This window comes from Lepidochelys kempii, chromosome 8 (assembly GCF_965140265.1).
Source record: "Lepidochelys kempii isolate rLepKem1 chromosome 8, rLepKem1.hap2, whole genome shotgun sequence".
Lineage (NCBI taxonomy): Eukaryota > Metazoa > Chordata > Testudines > Cheloniidae > Lepidochelys > Lepidochelys kempii.
The window spans coordinates 5,005,271-5,026,379 of NC_133263.1; the positions used below are offsets into that span (position 1 = coordinate 5,005,271).

Below are 21,109 nucleotides of genomic sequence, written 5' to 3' on the forward strand. Positions count from 1 at the left end.
TCCGGGTCAACGTGCCCTTCCGGGGTCAGCGCGGGGGCGCTCCTGTTTGTCCCGCAGTCTCTATGGCGCTGGTCCTCCAGCGGTGCGTGTCCGCGGAGGGCGTGAGGGGGCACGGCTGAGACGTGGCGGCAACTGTCACCGGCGGAGGCGGAGGCGGCCGGGCCGGGGCCTGCCCTGCAGGTGAGGGGTACCAGGGGGCAGGGGTGGGGAGTTCTAGGGGAGACCCTGGAGGGGGGACAGAGGGAGAGGGGTGCTGGGGGGGGATCCTGGGGGGCAGGGGTGGGGAGTGCTGGGGGGGATCCTGGGGGGGACAGAGGGAGAGGAGTGCTGGGGGGGGATCCTGGGGGGCAGGAGTGGGGAGTGCTGGGGGGGATCCTGGGGGAGAGGACAGAGGGAGAGGGGTGCTGGGGGGATCCTGGGGGGCAGGGGTGGGGGGTGCTGGGGGGATCCTGGGGGGCAGGGGTGAGGGGTGCTGGGGGGATCCTGGGGGGCAGGGGTGGGGGGTGCTGGGGGGGATCCTGGGGGGGAGGACAGAGGGAGAGGGGTGCTGGGGGGATCCTGGGGGGCAGGGGTGGGGAGTTCTAGGGGAGACCCTGGAGGGGGGACAGAGGGAGAGGGGTGCTGGGGGGGATCCTGAGGGGCAGGGGTGGGGGGTGCTGGGGGGGATCCTGGGGGGGAGGACAGAGGGGGGGGAGGACAGAGGGAGAGGGGTGCTGGGGGGATCCTGGGGGGCAGGGGTGGGGGGTGCTGGGGGAGACCCTGGGGGAGTGGGGTGCTAGGGGGGGGATCCTGGGGGGCAGGGGTGGGGAGTGCTAGGGGAGACCCTGGAGGGGAGACAGAGGGAGGGGGTGCTAGGGGGGATCCTGGGGGGCAGGGGTGGGGAGTGCTAGGGGAGACCCTGGAGGGGAGACAGAGGGAGGGGGTGCTAGGGGGGATCCTGGGGAGTAGGGGTGAGGAGTGCTGGGGGAGACCCTGGAAGAGGGGGTCAGGGTAGAGATGCTAGGGGGGATCTGGCGGAGGAGGGTTAGGGGGCCAGGGTGGGGTGTGTTAGGGAGGGCCGCGGGCAGGAGGCCATGTTTGAGAAGATATCTAACAGTGAACATGATCTCTCAAACTAGACCGTGTTCTAGTCAATTTGGGGTCGTGCGCTTTCATCTGGGTGGGTGAGTAACTGGGAGCATGAATGTTGAACCTTGGGAGGGAGCTGGAACGGTATTGCACTTGTCAAGCTTTTTACATCCCGTGTGTGATGGAGAACGTGTGTCTAAATCCCATGGGCAAGGGCTTGAGGCTGCATGTGTGTTTGTAAAATACCAGGAGTGTAGAAATGTCTCTGGGATATGTAGGTGGGGAATGATGAGACAGAGCGGGAAATGGGGTCATGCACCTAGGATTTTGGAAATGTCATCTTAAATTGACAGAATAGTGATTTGTCTCATCTTTTTTACTAAGAGAAAGGTGACCAGTGCATTACAATGTAATAAGCTGATCTGATTGCATCACCAGCGGACTTTCTGGGACTTATAAATAAATGTAAAATGGAATGGTACTGTTTTGATTTACCAGAGATATTTTAGTACACCAAAGTCGGGCTGTTTAAAGTCTGATTCCCATAGCAGCCATAAGCTGGCATCTTTTTGCACATATAACGAGCTTCATTACAATGTCTGGTGTTGCATTAACATCTAACTTTTAATTATTAACTGACTTGGAGTTAATGAAGTTATGACTGTTTGGCCCATCAATGATGGGGAAAAATCTCGTTTACAAGTGGTGGTTTATAGGTCCTTATCCAGCAATTGGATTTGTATGGCAGCTTGCGACTTCAGATGCAAGTTGCCAGTGACGATGAATTTCCAAATTGTTTGTACGCTTTAAAAAAGCTCTGCTATAAATGCACAACGCTCAAATAAACGTGCTGCAACTTACTCAACTGCCCAAGTTCTAATTGTGCTATTCTTTCATATTTGGCAAACGCTTTTCAAAAACAGTCCACCAAAGCCATCTGGGTTAGCGAGACAAGCCGTAGATTAAATGATCTGCACACCCTTTGGACTTGTAGTGCAGCACTTACAGATATTGCTCAGTTCCTTTCCTGCTGGGAGGGTATGGCTCTTAGATAGCGTGATCTCTCGTATTTGGAAGTTTAAAGTCCTGTCACACTGTTTCCTGTCAATCATGCGTAACTCAAACTGACTGAGAGAGCATTCTGCTTCCTTCCCCAGACCTGAGGAAGAGCTTGAAAGCTTGTCCCTTTCACCAACAGAAGCTAGTCCAATAAAAGATATTACCTCACCCACCTTGTTTCTCAAAAAATTAATTGACATATAGAAGGCGAGTGGGAGCCTATATATGGGGAGAGGAAGAGAATAACAGTGTCTTCTCACTTAGCTATTCAAGAGAGCAGTGTAGTATTTTAAAGGAATGTCAAAAATATCCTAGTGGGTTGGTGTTATTCTTGGAATCACTTTATTTTCTAGGAGATGTTCTAGTAATGTCTGAAAAAGATGGCAGTGAAAGCCTGAAAGTAGGTGCCTCCCAGAAGGATGAGAATGGACAGACAGTGGAGGAAGCTGGGTCTGTTAAGAGCAGTGGTAGGGAACAGGATGAACCTGAACCTGTGGCTCTGACTCGGAAAAGACCCGAAGCCTCCAGCAAACCCTCCAAACCCTCCAGCAAGCCTATTGCTGCAGAAGAGCCAGTGGATCAAGCCCTGAAAGTATGTTTCTGTGCTGACTCTTTGAACATGCAGATTGGTAAATTGCACAAACTTTGAACACAGCAGAATTCTGGTTGTGTTGGAAACAATGATGAAGCCCTTTCATGTAGAGTTGTGGCAGAATAGAGTTTTGCACTGAGAAATCCTGAAAATGAATTATTATAAATGTCATTGGTTTGAATGGGTTTTGCATCAAACCTGGCAATTGGGTCTCTGACTTCTCCCCATGAGTGGCAGAAAGTCATGGCTTTATATTAGAACTGCACAGATAGGATAGCTAGGAACTGGCTTCTTCTCATGGGGGGTTAGATAAGGGTGGAACAAATGACATTAGAACACTGACTGTACTAGAAAGGGACAGGATGGGGGGGAATGAACTGTGAACCTTTAAACAAAAAAAACAAACAGATCTTCCTCTTTCCTACCTTCCTTCCTGCTTCCATACCCCAACCTTCTCACATTTTGCAACCCCATTTCTTTTTTCTTAAAGTAGAAAAGTTACTTCGTGGACAAATACAGATCGGATAGCTCACCATTAAACTTTGATATTGCACATCGTTCCTGAGAGAGGGTTGCATGCAGAAGAGGAAGGTTACAGGGTACCAACATTAATGCTTCTGCTATTCATTTCTGCTCTCCCTTTTTCTTCCTCCGTTTTTATCGCTAGTACAGTAGCGTCCAAATTCCTTCCCTCCCAACTCCGAAATAATGCCCCACCTAAACTCCATTTAGGGTTTAGGAAGAGATCTTCATTGGAAAGGGGAAAGAGTACCCCACATTTGCATGTTCTTCCGAAGCATCTGGTTCTGGCCACTGTCTGAGACAGGATGCTGGAGAAGATGGACCACGAGTCTGATACAGTGTAGCAATTGCCCTGTTCACTTATTCTGGCCTTGTTGCAGGAGGGTGAATTTAGCCCTAACTGAGTAATTGTATGATACTTATTGAAGATCAAGGAGGTCACAGATTGATATGTAATATGTGTTCATGTTGGCTGAAGTTCAGTGTTGTTACTACTGTTAAAAAAGAGGTTCTCAAAGATACAGTTCAGAGATCAGTGAGTCACTTTGCTGTCTTTCATCTCTATTTCTCTAAATAAAGGTCTCTGATTCCACTGATGCATCTCAGACAGGATGGGGATACTGGGGGAGCTGGGGAAAGTCACTTCTCTCCACTGCCTCTGCCACAGTAGCTACAGTAGGTAAGAGCTGCTGGCATTTTGCTAATTCGATATAATTGGATCAGTTGATGATTACCTGTTCTGCTCATTCCCTCTAGGGCACCTGGCATTGGCCACTGTCGGAAGACAGGATACTGGGCTAGATGGACCTTTGGTCTGACCCAATATGGCCGTTCTTATATTAACTGTTTTTTGCAGTCTAAAATCAGGCTTCAGTTTTCACGAATGTCTCCAGCTTATGCTGTCTTGCTTGCTTCAAATTCAGAAGCAAGAGTTGGCAAAAATCAAGCACTCTGTTCAAAATACAGGGGAAAAAATCAAAAAGCAAAACAAGAGGTAGGGAGAAATGGACAGCAGAATATCTTTCAGGCTTTTAAGGAGCTGGCACAAACAATGGCCAGCTGAGGTATTAAAAGACGTGACAAATTTCTGAGACTTTCCCATCAGTGGGATACAGCATAAAGCTGCAATGTCAGATGAATTCTTTATGCTGGTCAGTAAGCAAGCCAGACTGCAACTGCTTTTAGTATTGACTGTGTGGTTAGTGCTTATATATATATATATCTGTATCTCCAGTGGACAGTCCCTGGTGGTTAATCTTATTTCTGATTCAATCACTGCTTTCTTAGTGTCTAAAGTGAATGCAGTTCTGTTTTAGAGTTGAAGTAACAGCATTGCCTTCTCTAGGACAAGGTATTTCGAATGTCATCGAAAAAGCAGAGACGTCCTTTGGGATCCCCAGCCCTAGTGAAATCTCATCAGAGGCCAAAGTTGTTACAGGAGGTCAGTTTTTATTATTAAAAATAAAAAATGTAATTTTTGAATTTCTCCAAGTGTGGTCTAAAAATAGCACCATCTTACACTCAACAGGTCTGCTCAGTGTGTACTGAGATTGACATCTGTTTACTACAATAATGTTTCAGTGCTTATTTCTGTTAGCTCTGCAGAGTCTGAGTTATAGCAGAGTGATCTTAACTCTTTCTGTCTCACGTGCTGTGGCCCACTCTTCTGTCTGAGATTTGTGCATTTGCCCGCCTGAAACAGACAATATCTATTTACAATCTTAACTTTTTTGTTGTTTGCAAGTTTTGAAAAATAACACCTTTTCCCCCCTCTCCGATGCAGGAAGGCAGAGAGCTGAAGCAAGCATTACAGGCGGAGTTGGTAACAGCAGTTCCTCGCCCATCAGTGGAGCTTTCGGAGTTTTATCCACTCTTTCTACAGCTGTTCAAAGCACAGTGAGTGGGCGGGTGGGGAGCCTGGGAAATAGGCTAACATCACTTATTTTTCCTTGCACTGAAGCCTCATACCAACAAACCTTGATTCTACTCTTTAATTTATCCGGCCTTTCTTTATGGCCTTCAGATCTGTAGCATAGAGTGTCACCCCAATGCTCTGCTGTCTTTTCTGGTTCGCTGTAGAATAACGGGCTAAATTCAAGGGCAGATTCATTCCTGGAGTAACTCCACTAACTTCAGTGACGTTTCTAGGAATGACTCCAGTCCTCCTCTTCATAGTACTCGTGGGATTGACCCAAATTACTTGGGGTGGGGGGCGACTCGTCCTACTGACCATAGCTAGTTCCAATGGGACTCTTTACCCTCAAGCGTAAAACTCTGGCGTGCAGGAGGCAGAGCTTTCCTGGTGACTGGCCCATGACTCTAGAAGAGAAGCCTCACTACCAGCAGAGCAAAATGCAAAGCCCACTTCTTCTTTTTGGTTTTCAGCAACCGTCTAATAACACACTTTAAAAAAATCCTTCTCTCTCTTCCCTTCAGTCAGAAGAAGCTCGACTATGTTCATTTATCCGTTTTTAATGTGTGCATTTTATAAATTCAGGGTGGCTGTTGCAACTGTGATGGTGGGCCGTATTCTCCAGCTGAGCACTCCCATTAAAACATTGGCTATTAGTGTCTCTTCCTTGTTTCTCATGCTCTTTACTGTATGGGGATCGGGGTGTCTAGCTTGGGCTTGAAACACGAGCATTTGGCCCACATCGCTTCTGGTTTAAATCATATTTTAATAATACATTTAAACTAACTGTAGCTAGACAAACAGAAGTATTGTTTACATGCATTCTGTCAATTTGCAAATCTGCTTTCTAGGGGAAGAGTGTTATTAGTGGCGGTTTGGATGCCTTGGAATTCATTGGGAAGAAGACAATGGATGTGATAGCTGAAGGAGACCCTGGATTCAAGAAAACAAAGGGCTTAATGAACAGGAATTCCACACTATCACAGGTATTAGTTTCTCTCCAACCCTGACAGTGAGACTCTCAGCAGTTTCTCTCTCATTTTTTTTTCTTCCCTGTGTTTTCCTTTTAAGGAACCTTCAGTATTAGCATCAAGTGAACGCTTCCGAAAATTGTTCACTGGGGCCTTCGCCTCCCTTAGCCAATTTCTCTACGTGCTGATTTGACACCTCCGCTTTTCCTTTTCAGGTCTTGCGAGAGGCAAAGGAGAAAGAAGAGCAGCGGACAGCTACTGAGGTTACCATGGCTACCGAGAAGCAAGCCCATTATGGGTTACTCTTTGATGAGTTTCAGGGTCTTTCACATCTGGAAGCCTTGGAGATGCTTTCCAGAGAGAGTGATTCAAAGGTAATGGCTTTGAGCAGTTTCCTTTTTAGTTCCTATGTGCAGCTGAGGAGGGAAAAGGTTATATTTATGCACAAAAACCTGTTTAAAAAACATTATTATGGTTGCAATGTCAAGCACTCAAAATTTGGGAAATGCCAGAATTAAGGTTGCCGGTGCAACCTAATTTGGCCCCCTTGTGCGTATGCATTATGATATTGTCTGATTGTATGATCACACATAATTAACTCCATCTCCTCACCTCCTTTCACTCCCCCCCGGCTCACAGACTCGATGTGCTTGCCCAGCCAGTACCAGTTTTTGCACCCTTCAGACTCCTTGTCCCAAATTATTCTGTCTCCCCAGTTGCTCTGAGAGCACAGGAGAGACAGTCTTCCTCCTCTCAGTACACATGCCCAGATCCAGCACAGCCCAGAGCTGCAATTGCAGGGAAAGTCCTGCTCAGCCTTTGGGCTAGAGCATGCATTTGTAGACGTAATCTTCAGCTAGAATTGAGCTGCTAATATCTAAGAAGTCTCCAGTGAGCATTAGCAAAATGCAATACGAAAATAAAGACTTATAATTGTCCAAATTGGGGTGGATTTTCACAGGGGTGGCAGGAGGCACACTCCAGACACAAGGGATACCCCTCCCCTCTGCCAAATTTCAAGTCTCCGCTCCAAAGAATTGGGGTGCGAGAGCATTTAGAAAAAAAAATTACCAGAAGTTAGTGAAGATGAGCAGAATGTATTTTCCCCTGGAATGGCTGAACCATTCTAGCTGAAATCTTCCCAGAAAAATGCATCTTGAGGCAGACAACTTGGCGTGGAAAACTTCAGCCCAAGTGGCTAAGCAACTGAAAACAGGGTCTTCTTATGGGAAGTGTTAGGCAATCTTAATAATAGTGCCACGAGCCTCATCTACATTATATACATAAAAAATAAGTCTGATGACTTGTACCTTCAGGCTGAGCAGAATGCATGGACAGGAAATGGAAAATGGTAAGCACCAAGCCAAGTACAGTATGTTGTAGTTTAGCCTGTAACAAAGGAGCCACTCTCTGGTTTTTGTTTTCTTTAAATATGAATTTTCCCCGGCTGTCATTTGTCCTCCGGCCAACAAGCTGATGCTTCTTCATTCGCAGCAAACGCCTGTGCTCAAGTAGTTAGCGGCAGGTACAGCTCTCTAGTGTCACCTCAACCCCTGATTCCATAAACATGACGCTTGATTGGCTACTGGGTCACACGATCCCTTCATTGGACACACAATTCTATTCTTCCTAGCTTTCCTGACGTGTGGGCAGTGTGATATTTTTCAATCTTGGTGATCCCACTAGGTTAACACAAATTGTATCCCAGCTATTCAATTTTTGGCAAATATCAACTGAAACATGAAACATCGGGAAGCCCGGTAAAGAATCAATTACTCTTTAATGGGGCCTGGCAGAGAACTCTGTCCTAAAGGGACAGCTGCATTTGGTATCAGCATGTCATTAATACTGCTGCACTGTATCATTTCCATCTTGTTTCTCTTTCCTGTTGCATTTGTGGCTCTTTTTATGGCTGTCTTGCTCTTAACTAGGTGAAGTCAGTTATAAATGCCCTCTCTGGAGAAGAGTTAGACATGTTAAAAATGGAGTTGGAGCAGCTCAAAGAAGCATTTTCATTAGCTGAGTTTTATGATGATGAAGAGGAAGAGAAGAAGGGTAAGTAAGGGAATTCGCGTTTACAGGCGGGGAGGCTGGTTTTTAAACTCCAATTTAAAACCAACTAGCCTTCCACAGCAATGTGTGAAAGGCCCAGGGTTGGTTATTATTCAGCTGGTCCCTTGATCCTCAACCTATCAGCAGTTGGGAGCACTGTTGAAAGGCAGTGCCCTTAATCTTTGTGAGGATAGGGAGAACTCCTCCTCTGCAGGGACCCATTGACAGTGCAGGAGTGGAACTGATAGGCTCATCCAGTGCACCTTGGGCAAAAGAAAGGAGGTCCCTCTGATGCAGGGTCTTATGAGAGAGAAGAAAATGAGGGGTGGGCTTGTGGTGGGGGAGTGAAGGGAGAGCTATGTAGGAAATCCCAAGAGATTTACTTCTTCCCAACCGCCTCGTTTCCTGGCGCTAAGGGAAACCTATTAGTAGCATTATCTGACTTCAAAAAAGGCACTTTTTTTGAAAGGTAAAAGTTTCTGCTAGTGTTGGCCACATAGTTTGGAGGGACATCGTAAAGCTCTGAAACAACCTGCACAGCAGGGAGCATCCAGTTGTTGAAGCTTTCACTAATTTGAACATAAACGACTTTCTTGTTTCGATTTTACCCAAGTGGCCAAGCAAAGAGGGCTGGCGCATTCAGTGTTAGGTACTCTAGAGCCTTATTTATAATTTTTATCTTTGTACATGATCCAACAGGTTTTTTCCTGTTTTTGTCAACATCTGGCCCTGCATATATAATAGGAAAACCATTGGCTTTAAATGGCCTTAAAAATTCTCTAAGGTGCTGTGCAAGCAGATGTCTTCTGAAATGCAGAATTTATGTTGTTTGTGGTTGGATGCTAGCTGTAAAAATAGAATTACCTTGGCCGAAGGCTTGTTAGTCTTAGTGACATATCTATAGGCCCTCAAAACCAAATAATGCCCAATAAATTGCATTAAGAAAAAACAAGTTTGAGGAGTTTGAATCCTTTGTTGAATGTGATTTAAAGATGAATTAAATGCAGCCATTGGTTGTCAGCAGTTGCTGAACCCTTGAGGCATGTGGACAGAAACAAGCTGCATGGCTATACACTGTATATTTCCTGATTATCACTTATTTGTGTAGTACAGACTGTCTTACTCTTCCGAGTCTTGCCAGCCTGCTTTGTTTCCTTCAGGAGATGAAGATTTCACAAAGGAAATAACTGCACTTTTCTTCGAACTGCACGTCTCAGCCAAGCCAGACAAATTAGCCACAGTGAGTTAGCTTTGTGTCCTCTGATGGCTGGTGGGTAAAACTCAGGAGACCAGGTCTTGAACTCCTGGTGAAGGTGTTAAAATTATGAAGCACTGTTCTTCCCCCTGTGGATTACAAAATGGTAAGGAGCATTTAAATGTTGGAGCCCTTGATAAGATGAGCCCAGGTCTCATAAGAACGGCCATACTGGGTCAGGCCAATGGTCCATCTAGTGTTCTGTCTTCTGACAGTGGCCAGCGAACAGAACTTGTAATGATCAAGTGATCCAACCCCTGTTGCCCATTCGCAACATCTGGCTTTAAAATCATCTCCTAGCTTTAAAAGTGTGCCTTCTTCAGAAGATTATGTCTGTAACAATGGCCCGTTCCGTTGAAGCTACGGAAAAGGAGCAAGGGCTGTCTCTCTCTATATAGAAAATATATATATATAAAAAAATTACAAATGTTCCTTATATGTTGTTGAATAGTTCATAAATGTCTCCAGGGTTCTCAGTACTGGAATTATCAAGTATCTTATTTACAGTTCATGCACTGGGTTATTGCTGATCAGTTTCATGATCCCATAACCCAGTGTCTGAAATCCTCTTAAGGCAACTTCCTCTCCATCAGACCAGTTAATACATTTAGAGGAATGTCTCCTTTTCTTACCCTCTTACAATACCATTGTGGTCCACTGAGTGGCACTAACGTCTGTTGGAAACCCTAAAAAAAAACCTCTTGCTCACAGTCATGCTGTTAAAACAGCACATGTCGTGGTACGTCTTGTAAGAAAGAAAAACAAGTACCAAAAGTACGTGTGCACAGTAGCCAGTTCCCTTGTATTTCACTCGACCCACTGCAAAGTTCAGCAGGTAACTGACTTGCTTGTCCCATTTCTTTCCACCAGTGTAGGGGTAGTAACCATTTCTTACAAAGAGATCCTCTCTTCCACCTTCTACAGAGTGTGGGAGGATCTCATCCCAGTCATTAAGTGCCATGCTGATGTGTCTGTGCCTCTTATTACACAGGCAAGGAAATCTGCTCATGAATGGATTGAAAGACTCAACATGGAAACTCCAAAAGAGAGGAAAACGAGCAAAGAAAACCAACAGCTGGATTCAGGGGATGCTGACCGAGACGTTAAAACATCCGTAGAGGTAAGTGGGCAAAGGAGAGAGAGAAAATGAAATCTAACTGTGGAGGGGATGTCAATCTAGGATAATGTGCCAACTGGTTGCTTATGGCTTTCAACCCACAGTTAGAATCTTTACATTAACTCCTAGAGATGGGAGTGGGGGAGGGGACAGAGTGGAGAGAAGTCTTATTTTAAAATAATAGCAAACCTATTAGAATGAGCTCTTTGTAACTCCTGCAGGATATTCATGCATTTGCCATTAGAAGTCTGGCTCAACTGACAGCCTACTCCATTGAAATGTTCCACAAAACTGCAGCATTAGTCCTACATGGTCAGAAGCAAGAGGTGTCAGCCACAGGCCGAGCCAAAGCCCTTTCACAGTAAGTCCTTTGAATTATGCTATAGTACCTGGTTAGGTTTGCATCCTGCTGTTGGTGTAGGCATTGCTGTGTGGGTTCTCTCCACAGTTCTCAGCCAGAAGTTTACGCCTGGTTGCGTTTATGTTAGAAATTGCTAAGGGCAGTATTGTCTTCACTAAACAGAACTTGACTGTCTTTTGTATATACAGAAATTTCTTGACAGGAACACATGGAGAAAGGAAAATATTATGTGACTGCTTTCATGCTGCTCTGAGAAGTGAATTCTGCCCTAAACATGTGCTAGTTTAGTAGACAGGCATTTAAAAAGAAAAATACTGGAGCCCACAAAATACTCTGTTTAAAATAGTGTAAAGAGAGCTATTCTCTTTATATAAAATGATTATTCAGTATCGTTTTGCTAGCCTGTTGCTAGCACATTAGATGCCTAATATTAAAATCATCCTGAGCAGACTTATCTCCCTGATACTGATTATGACAAGCAGGGACTTGTTTTATTAAGAGGCAATTGGTGAGCATGTAAAAGAACTATTTCTCTTTTACAAACAAGACGACACTTCCTGCTTGTAACTAAAATAGCAAGTTAGTAATGTTCCCTTCAGACCAGGCATTCCTGTTCTCCAAAATCTGCTTCCAAGTTTCAGCTTTGTTCTCTTGTCAGATATTATTTAGAACTTCTCATTCTTTAGACGCTTTGTTGTTGGACCCTTAAACATTTATATCTATCTTTTTGTTTTTAAAGAAAAATGTACATTTGGAAGTGGGTGATTTTGTTTTACAGATGACAATGGCGAAGTAAAGGGGATTTTTTTTTAAAGTGCCTTTACTACATAATTTTCCTTTTTGCTTTTCCAGAATGACTATTGTGCTATGCAAAGAATTGTGTTCTCTATCTAAAGAGTTTACGACGTGCTTAACAACTGCAGGGGTAAGACCTACTTCTTGTTTAACAGGAATGAGATTGGTTGGTCCCGCTCAACCTCTTGCTGCATTCAAAACAGACTGTAGTGTCCCTGAAATGCCCTCATGCCCTTTTGTTCCACTGCACAGCTTCTCATGCTGTCTCATCTTCTGTATTTTTAAAATACACAGGTGTGTTATCGGTGAGCTTTGCTGCATCCTAATTCATTACGACCTTCAGATTTTTCGCATTATCAGCCTGTAAAGCTAGTGGCTTTTCAGCCTGGATTGGAGTTCAAAGTGAACTTTACTGAAATAAAGTCATCCAGCTCAGACAACTCTTTCCATGCTTTGAGGAGACTAAGTAGCTAATGGCTGTGATAATGAAGGTGTAATTGTTGTAGGGTATTATGTACCCCACTCACACATTGGTAGCCGAAATGGTGGGGAAATTCTGTTGTATGCGTCTATGGTTTGTGGCCCACCTCTCAGGGATACCTCCATGATCTTCTCCTCTGCAGAGACAGAGAGCTGTCTCTGAAAGGAACCCACTGTTTGCATATATGCACAGTGCTCAACTCATACACAAGAGCTTTCCATTGTTCTAAGCCTAGTTCATACCAGCCTACAGTTGCTTTTGTTAGAAATATGTCACATTAGCTTGCTTTAATTCTCCCCAGTTCATCTGGAAGTTCAGTGCACATTATTGTATATAGAATGCTTTCGGTATATGCTGGGACTTGTGCAAGTCTATATTTTCATATTATGTCCACATCCTCAGCTGGTGTAAATCAGTGCAGCTTCACTGACGGTGAAAGGGCTATGCCGATTTCTAAAGTAGGTGAGGATCTGGCCCTGTGTTTTGCTGAAAGGAAATGCAATCAGATTGTCAAGTACTATGATCTGTCTCTAATCTTTCCAGGTCAAAGAGAAGGCAGATGTGCTTAACCCATTAATCACTGGAGTGTTTTTGGAGGTCAGTTATGATACACTTACAGCTACTAATGTGGGAATGTGGACAGACTAGTCAATCCCCACTTCATTATCCCTATTCATGTCCAGTTTTCTAAACCATGGCTTAAGACTGCTTCCCCAACTGGTAATTTACAAGTCTTAATAGATATCCGAGGGAGCATTGCTACTATAATCTGTGCCAGATGTGCAATGTATTTGGTAAAGTATAAACATGATCCCTTCAGAACAGTGTAGAGAAGATGCGGCAGAAGGGAATGTCATTTTGTAAAATGTCTGCCTTTCCTGTCAGCTAATTGGCAATTCTCCTTCAAACAACTCCCAAATTTCAGCCAGTAAACATAAGAGATTCTACAGATTTAGACAAAACAAATTAGCTTGTCTTTCTAAACATAGTAATTTAATAAGATTTTCAGTAGTAGTCTTGCCAAGAAAACTGGATTCTTGTGGATTTTTTTCAACATGCATCTTTCTTGCAGTTAAATAAGCAGTAACCATTTCTCAAATAGAAGCAAGATAGAATTGGAATATTTGCAAGCTACCAACAAACAAACAAACGTGCTAAAATATTAGAGACAGTCCTTATATGTTTAATCCTGGCCTATTAATGAGACTGAGCTCAAACTTTTCAGAGGGCTCATACTATTTTAATTTTTCTAGAGAGAACTTGTTCTAAATTGATGTGATGAAAAATCCATGTCCATTTGTGTGGATGGGGAAGGGTTACAGCTTTCAGATAGTCACATGTGGTGTGAAATGTTGCATTAGAAATTTCAAACTTCCCCACTGAAAGTTTAGTTCTGAATAGCTATCCCCATTTGCCTGGAGTACCTGAGTAGGGGTTCTGTTGCTTGAAAGCAAAGGATTTATTATTAGCAGAAATTGCTGGTTTCTGTTTTTGCAGCTCGCTTTTCCCTCAGGATCTGAAGCTGTTCACGGGTTCAGGGGTATCGCCTGAGTGCACAGCTGATATTCACAGTCCAGGAGGCTGTGGGGCTCTAGGAATTGCTAGAGCTGTGCAGGCCTGCCAATAGAAAAGTCATCCTGTTTTCTGTTAGAAACTCAGCCCAAGTCTGTTGAACGCCTGTAAAGCTTCCAACTGGACCATGGATGACTTGTGTAATTTGGCATGAAACTTTGTTTCAGTCGATGATAGATAGCTTTGCGTGTGAGCTTCCAACCTGAAATGTTTTGTGAACCCCTGTGGCTCAAAATGCTAGACTTTACCGCAGCTCCAGCAATTACAGCAACGGGCTAGAAACGGCTGTGTTCAGACCTTGGACAAGTCACATCATTCAGTGTGTGACAATCCATATGCTTCCCAACTAAAGGGATTCCCAAAGTGGGTAACTTCTAACTGAGGGGGTTAGGAAGAAATGTTCCCTGTTGGTGTGTGCTTCCTTTCTACAGCAGAGTTTCTTATGCCTTCCCCTGGAGCAGCTGGTACTGAGTATTCTAGGGGCATCAGCTCTGAAATGGTATGGCAATTCTTGAGAGTCAGTTGGCCACCTTTTGCCCAGTGGGATAAACTGGAGTTTAAAAAGTAGACTTAACTGAAAAGAAATGGCTGCATCTGAAAGTAGTAGCCTGATATTGCTTAGGTATATTAATAATCAGTGACCATATAGTACACACATATCAAGCAGTAATGAAGACTGGTAGCATGAATGTCTCTAATGTAGTTTGTTTTGTTTTGTAGGCTTCAAACAGTGCTTCGTATATCCAAGATGCCTTCCAGCTACTCCTGCCTGTGCTACAGATCTCTCTTATCCAGACTCAAACTGAATTATCCCAGCAATGAATGAATCCTGCTAGTCAAGCAGAAACCACATCTGCCCACTTGATCATTCCCTTGCCTGGGAATGGGGTAGGGACAGAAAATAAACGAAGCTTTAATCACTGGTACCAGAGTGGTGATGACAAAATGCTGACTGGCCAGGTCTTAGCTGTACAATTTGTCAAGAGACATGAGGGATGCAGTTAGCATAGTCTAGGCATCTGGGCAATCTGGCAAGTTAAAAGTGCAGGTTGTTTCTTTGGGTAAGTCTACACTTAAACCACTACAGCAGCGCAGCTGTGCCTCTGTAGTACTTGAGTGTAGACACTACCTATGCTGACTGAAGGAGTTCTCCCATCAGTGTAGGTAATCCACCTCCCCAAGACGCAGTAGCCAGGTTGATGAAGAATTCTTCTGTCGACGTAGCTGTATCTCTCAGGGGTGTGGATTTTTCACACCCCTGAGAGACGTAGCTGTGCCGATGTAAATTCCCAGGGTAGACCAGTCCTTAGTTTTGGCTGACTGTTTATTACTCTTCTCTCTGCGCTCCCATAGCTGAGTATGTTAACAAGCTCTTTCAGGAACGACTATTTTGAGGAAGACTGAAGCTAAATCACTCTAGAGGAAAGACTAGGGTAACTGGTTAATGAGAATTTAACCAAACTCTCCAGCTGAGTTTGAATTCCGAGGCACATACTTCTGTTCCTGCTAAGTGTGTGCTGGGTACAAGATACGGCAAGGTTCAGGGTCTCAGGAATGACTTCAGCTTTGAAAGAACAGAATCTAAGGTCCCTGATGCTCTGTATATACGAAAGCGGCAGCTTGCTGAAGGGTGCTGGTCTCTTACGTACATACTGAGTTCTTGGATGGGGCTTGGGGATTTTGACAAAGACTGTGTTTCTCTTTCCTGCAAGATGTTTGCTTCAAGAAGACAAGGGTTGCACACAGGGTTACAGGTGGCCCCATTAGTGAGAAGAAAGCTGTAACAGGGCTGATTTGTTCAGAACAACAGGGTGCGTGGCCCTGTAACAATAAATGAAAAGCAACCAGAAGGGATGTTCAAGTAACAGAGCGGAGAATTTCTCATTACCTTTCAGTACAACGTGACCCATCAGTCGCGGTCTGTGTGTACAGACGTTTGTCACGTACCACTGAAGGAGTTTCTTAGGCTACTGTATAAAAATGGTGCAGTGTACTACTTCCTGTCCCAGTAGGAGGCGATTAGAATACGTCCGAGAGGAAACAGCTTGACAATGGCACTGGGACGCCTCATCTGCTCCACAAGCTGCTGTTCCACACAGGGCATCTTTTCCTTTGTGCTTTAAAACTTCTTTATTTTGTTACTTTTTGCACTCTGTACCTTTTGAGCTTCTTCACTGGAAGGGAACAGCCTCTGCTGCACCGACAGGGAAAGAAAGAGGTGGCTTAAAATGGAATAAAAAGGGAGTCCCAGCAGCTAATGAGAGTAGACTGTCATACCTGCGTTCCTCAGTACTGGCTCATCAGTAATGATGAATCTCTAGTCCCAGCCTTAGCTGTCTCCAGGTTTTAGCAGGTCTTGCAAATCTCTACTCTTGGGTTCCATGCTTCCCTGTGCTCTGCTCCATTGATACAGCTTGTTGCCAAGCAGAGAGAGTTGGTTTTTACTATAGAAACACCTTTTGGCTAATAGCTTCTCCTATTTTGTATAGCTGGAAAAATCCTTGCTTCAGTTTTGGTTGAATGATCAAGTCTGTGGATGGATTGACTTTTCTATTAATAAAACCATACATGGAATAAGTGTTCAGGCATTGCTCTGAGAATTGTACATCATATGTGGGGAGAGGTGTGGGGGAGGATCAAAGGGATGGGGAGGAAAGAACAACCCCCCCACCCCACCCCAACACACATACTCTATGCTCTTTTCTTTCACAGAGCTGTTCTATTCTGTATCGGTTCTTATACTGTGCTCATCACCATAATGTCTGAATACCTGTGAGTCATTTTTTCTGTGGCCAGAAGCTGAGTTAAATGCCAGTGCTGTTTCATGTATCATGAACTGGCAATAACTAATCTGGCAGAATTGCTCTGGGCTGCTAATGCAGTTGTGGCCCCACTCTTACTTTCCTTCTCCCCTGCCCTATGGCTGAGCAGTGTTTTTATATATGTATATAGGAGGGAGGCCAGAGCTCCATTCTCAACCTGGGGCGACAGTTGCCACAGATGCTATCAAGGAAAGTGCATTGATGCTTAAAGTATGCATTGTTTTCTCTTGAGCTCCCTGTCCCAGCCTCTGGCTGTGGTTTTGAGCCCCATATTTACCAGGTCTTATATTGGTATTGGGGTGTTTTATCCCCCACAGTTAGCCAGAGAGAGACAGGCTCCTTGGTGGATGTAAATTCTCTGAGATGTGCTACTGTTTCAATGATGTAGACTTTATAAGCTCATGATTAAAAGGAAGTTTCTGCACTAACTGACTGAACACTATTTTTGTTCTGATGTCACTGTTCCAAAACCAAACACTGAGCCAGAATCTGGATTAGTACCATGAAGCTGACTGAGTAGTTCCTACAGCAATAAGAGAAATGCAAGAAGACAGTCAGAATTAGAAGCGTCCGTCTTCACTTCCCTCTTCGACTGCTGCCGCTGGTCAGGTTCAGCTACCCCTGTTCACAGGGTATGGGATTTTAGCAAGTAGTCTGCATGTTTAATGCCATTCTACACAGGCAAGCCCATTGAAAGCAAACGGGTGGCAGAATCAATCTCTGTAGAGAAGCAGGATTAGCTGAACTCGGGCTGCTAGTACCAGCGTAATTGGGTGTGCTCATCTAAATCCAGGATGTCAAGTGGGAAATAAGCAATGATGGCAAACGAGGTATTTAGAAACCACCCTTGAGTCTTTGCAAAATGCCAACCTCACTGATCAAGCCGACAGGTTGAGAAATGCAGAAAATGATAGACGAGCAGAGCGCATGAAGGAGAATGGGTTTGGATGGGGCAGCAGCAGCTGCTTTTCAAATCCATAGGGGTCTAATCAGAAACACTCCAAACAGCTACATTTCTTTAAGGCGTAAGATGGCAGGACTGTCGGGCTAGATATTCAACAGGGATGCACTACAGTAACAAATAGCCAACGCTAGAATAGCCTCATTCTTGCTCATCCGAGTAGTCAATCAGGTTTACCAAAGAAAACAGCTATAGAGTCAATGCAAGTGTTTACTCAAAGGCTTTGTCTGGCTGCACTGTTTTCAAATGAATAGAGATCCTGTTACTCAGCCTTGGCTGGTGCCTGAACTTGATGAGAGCTGGAAGTAATGTGAGAGCTCCTGGTGCTGGTTCTTTGAGGAGGTGAGAGGCTTTCTAGACTGGATAAGGGTCAGATAAGATGGAGGCAATGTAGTGGGCAGTGGGAAAAATGTAATTATTTTCTTTCATTCAATGAGATTCTGTTACACGTTGACTTAGAAAACAGCCTTCAACCAGCTGCTGTGCTAATGTAAAAAAAAAAATAAAACAAATCTTTATTCGGTACTGGATGGAATTATGGATATTTCCTCCCAGGGCTTGCCTGGCTATATCCCTGCTTGTTAATTTTTTTTATTATTAAGATATAAATGTGGATAATCAGAAAAAATGTTTTATGCGTCTGGGGAGCGCAGTCAATTTCCAGCTGGCTTGCAAAGGAAGAAACAAAGGTCTGCTATCAGCACGTGGTGGCAGAAGGATTGCCAGCCAGGCGACCAAAACCTCGAGTGAGTAAGGAGCTGGGCTGTCCCGAGTGGCTCAGATAAACACTTAAATGGCATGACTCAGAACTAAAGAGAGAAGATGTGGGGGATAATGACGCTGAAATCTTTCTCGAAGGTGCCCGAGTGCTAAATAAATCAGCTTGTCTACACAACATGGCAATGTCTTGGTTTTGGCAGTAGCTTTGTCCATGGAAGGATGGGCTCAAGAGTGAACAACTGTACCCTGTTTATGGACATGACTGAAAAGAGTCTCTCAGATCTAGATGGGAAAAGTTTTTGTTTGGAATAAATTTAGGTTTTTGGGGGGAGGGGTGTGTGGGAAAACTACCTTGAATCCACACACTGAAAGTTCCTTTTTTGAACTATCTGGCATCTTACTCTGCGTTAATTAAGCCCCTTTGGAAATGTTAACAGACTGCTTTAATCAACACATCCATGCTCCAACTTATCCTGGCAGAGGCTCAATGCAACAGACCGTAACAAGGTGCACCTGTCATTTGGGAGCTGGCCAGCTGTTTGTACACATCTCCCATGGCACTGCTCCAAGTCAACAATCTCAGTCTCCCAGCAGGAAAGGTGGGTAGTTGCATGCATGCTAATAGCCAAACTAGACATTCCACCTGGCTGAAATGTCTCAAAACTAACTTTATAGGCGATATTTCACTCCCGCTAGGGATAAGTACTTTGGCTGCGTGGCTACCTTCCCCTCCTGCTTTGCTTGGTCTTCAATGCTCTGTTAAGTTCAGCACACATGAAAGTGATGAGTATCACGCTGAGCAGAGTCACGCATAGTTCAACCCCGGGAGCAAACCAACAAGAGTGTTTCAGCCAACTGTACTGCTACAGTCTGGCCTAGATAGAGAGGCGGCCTCTGACATAGTCGGCTCGTGGGCCTTTTACAGCTTCCTGGGCAATCACTGTCACATTAAATTATATCCAGATGATGTGAGAAATGTGATGGGCTCACGTTGACCCACGCGGTTTAAACAGCGGCGACTGATATTCTGCGCTAGCTGAAGCTTCTGAGTGGACATCAAGCGTAACCCCAAGTTGAACAGTTTTAGATTTAATTGGGTATGGATCCTGCTTTTGAGCAGGGGGTTGGACTAGATGACCTCCTGAGGTCCCTTCCCAACCCTGATATTCTATGATTCTAGAGTCCAGCCTGGAGCCGGCAAAGGTATGGATCACCATGATGAGGTCACCAGCAGAAAGGAAAAGCTGCGATCTCTACGTCAGAAGGCATGTTAAGCCACTGCTGTCACCTGAGAATTGCAACAAATGGGGTTGGATCCCGTTGGATGCTGAGATTGCAGACTGAGTCCCCAGGCTCTCTTCTTTCAGCTGAGAAATTTTAGGTGCACTTCAAACCCACCAACTCCATGCCATAAATGCTCACAGCAGATCACATAATTTCCCTGTAGCCTTCTTTGTCCTCTTCTAGAGATTCAAGTTTGTTGTGCTTACAACACTTCAAGCTCCCTGGGCCCAGGTCTTGGATTCAAGCCTGGTCTTGTGCCATAGCAGGATGGGCTTTTTTATATTTCGTCTTTAAACTGTACTGGTAGTTATAAGAGATGCTCCGGGTCAATGGCCAGGAATAACAACATGCAAAGCAGAGTTAATTACATTATAGCAATGCGTTCTTTATGATGCCTTCTAGAGTGATTCCTGCTGAGCGGTAAGCATTTGAAGGCGTTTGCCTGAAGGGAGAACAGTTCAATTCCGGAGGCATATCTGGTGTAGCTGGGCTTGATTATTAGGAGAATAAACTTTGCAAATTAGAGCTGAGCTCTGCAGGGGCAGCCCAGCTAGCCAGCTCGGGGAATCTCCTCAGCAGAAAGGCAATGCCCATGAAGTTAAAGGCCAGCTGAATGGCTCCACTCTGACCACCCCATGTAGGGACATGCTGGAGACGGATTGGGCTAGAGTGCAATGTGATCTGGCTATAGGGTGTCCTGCTGCCTGCAGAATCCAGGAGGCACAAGGACATGCCCTTGCTGCCTGTACTCAACTCAGAACTGGGGCCACAACTTGCAATGAATTATTTACTTTGTGAACTGAATCCTGTGTGTGTGAATTCTAGGGCAGCAGTGGGGGCAAAGAAACCTAATGTTTTAAGACTGAGCTTGATAAATTTATAGAGGGGATGGTATGATGAGATTGACTACAACGGCTTATGGCCCATTCGCGACTGCTATAAGCAAATATCTCCAATAGCTGGAGTTGTGAGCCTCGATGGGAGGGCTCTGAGTCACTACAGAGAATTCTTTCCCATGTGTCTGTCTGGTGGGTCTTGCCTACATACTCAGGGTCTAACTGATCACCATATCTGGAGTCAGGAAGGAATTTTCTCCTAGGTCAGATTGGCAGAGTCTCTGGTGGTTTTTGCCTTCCTCTGCAGTGTGGGGCATGGGTCATTTGCTTGTTTGAACTAGATTAAATGGTGGATTTTCTGTAACTTGAAGTCTTTAAATCAAGCCAGAGGTTATAGGCCTATGACAGGAGTGGGTGGGCGAGGTTCTGTGGCCTGCGATGTGCGGGAGGTCAGAATAGATGATCATGATTGTCCCTTCTGGCCTTAAAGTCTATGAGTCTATGAATTTTCCCCAACCAATTTTACTCATTCAAAGTGGCAAAGGTAATTCCCACTTCCGGGGGTGCTGCAAGGCAGAATTCATTAATTCTTGTAAAGGGCTTTGCAGTTCCACAGCCCTTAAAGTATTGTCACCGTTCTTCCATTGTATCAATATTGCTGGAAATGAGGACGTTGCTTGGAAGAGGAAGAGCAGGGAGGAGCATATCCAGGCAATGTTTAGAACTAAT

General features: G+C 44.7%; 1 protein-coding gene across 2 annotated transcripts; it reads left to right on the forward strand.

Moving 5' to 3' along the window:
- Positions 1-34: 34 nt before the first annotated feature.
- Positions 35-17,003, forward strand: FAM114A2 (family with sequence similarity 114 member A2). Of its 2 annotated transcripts, XM_073355272.1 has the most exons (15): positions 35-180; positions 1,119-1,163; positions 2,481-2,719; positions 3,821-3,920; positions 4,587-4,682; positions 5,025-5,137; positions 6,005-6,139; positions 6,340-6,498; positions 8,056-8,179; positions 9,337-9,416; positions 10,423-10,551; positions 10,770-10,909; positions 11,762-11,834; positions 12,729-12,782; positions 14,478-17,003. In XM_073355272.1, exons 3-15 carry the CDS (start codon positions 2,495-2,497, stop codon positions 14,577-14,579), a joined length of 1,530 nt encoding a protein of 509 aa, XP_073211373.1. In that variant the 5' UTR covers positions 35-180; positions 1,119-1,163; positions 2,481-2,494; the 3' UTR covers positions 14,580-17,003. The 2 variants fall into 2 exon arrangements, with proteins under 2 accessions (XP_073211373.1, XP_073211372.1); XM_073355271.1 differs by lacking the exon at positions 1,119-1,163.
- The last annotated feature ends 4,106 nt before the right edge of the window (positions 17,004-21,109 follow it).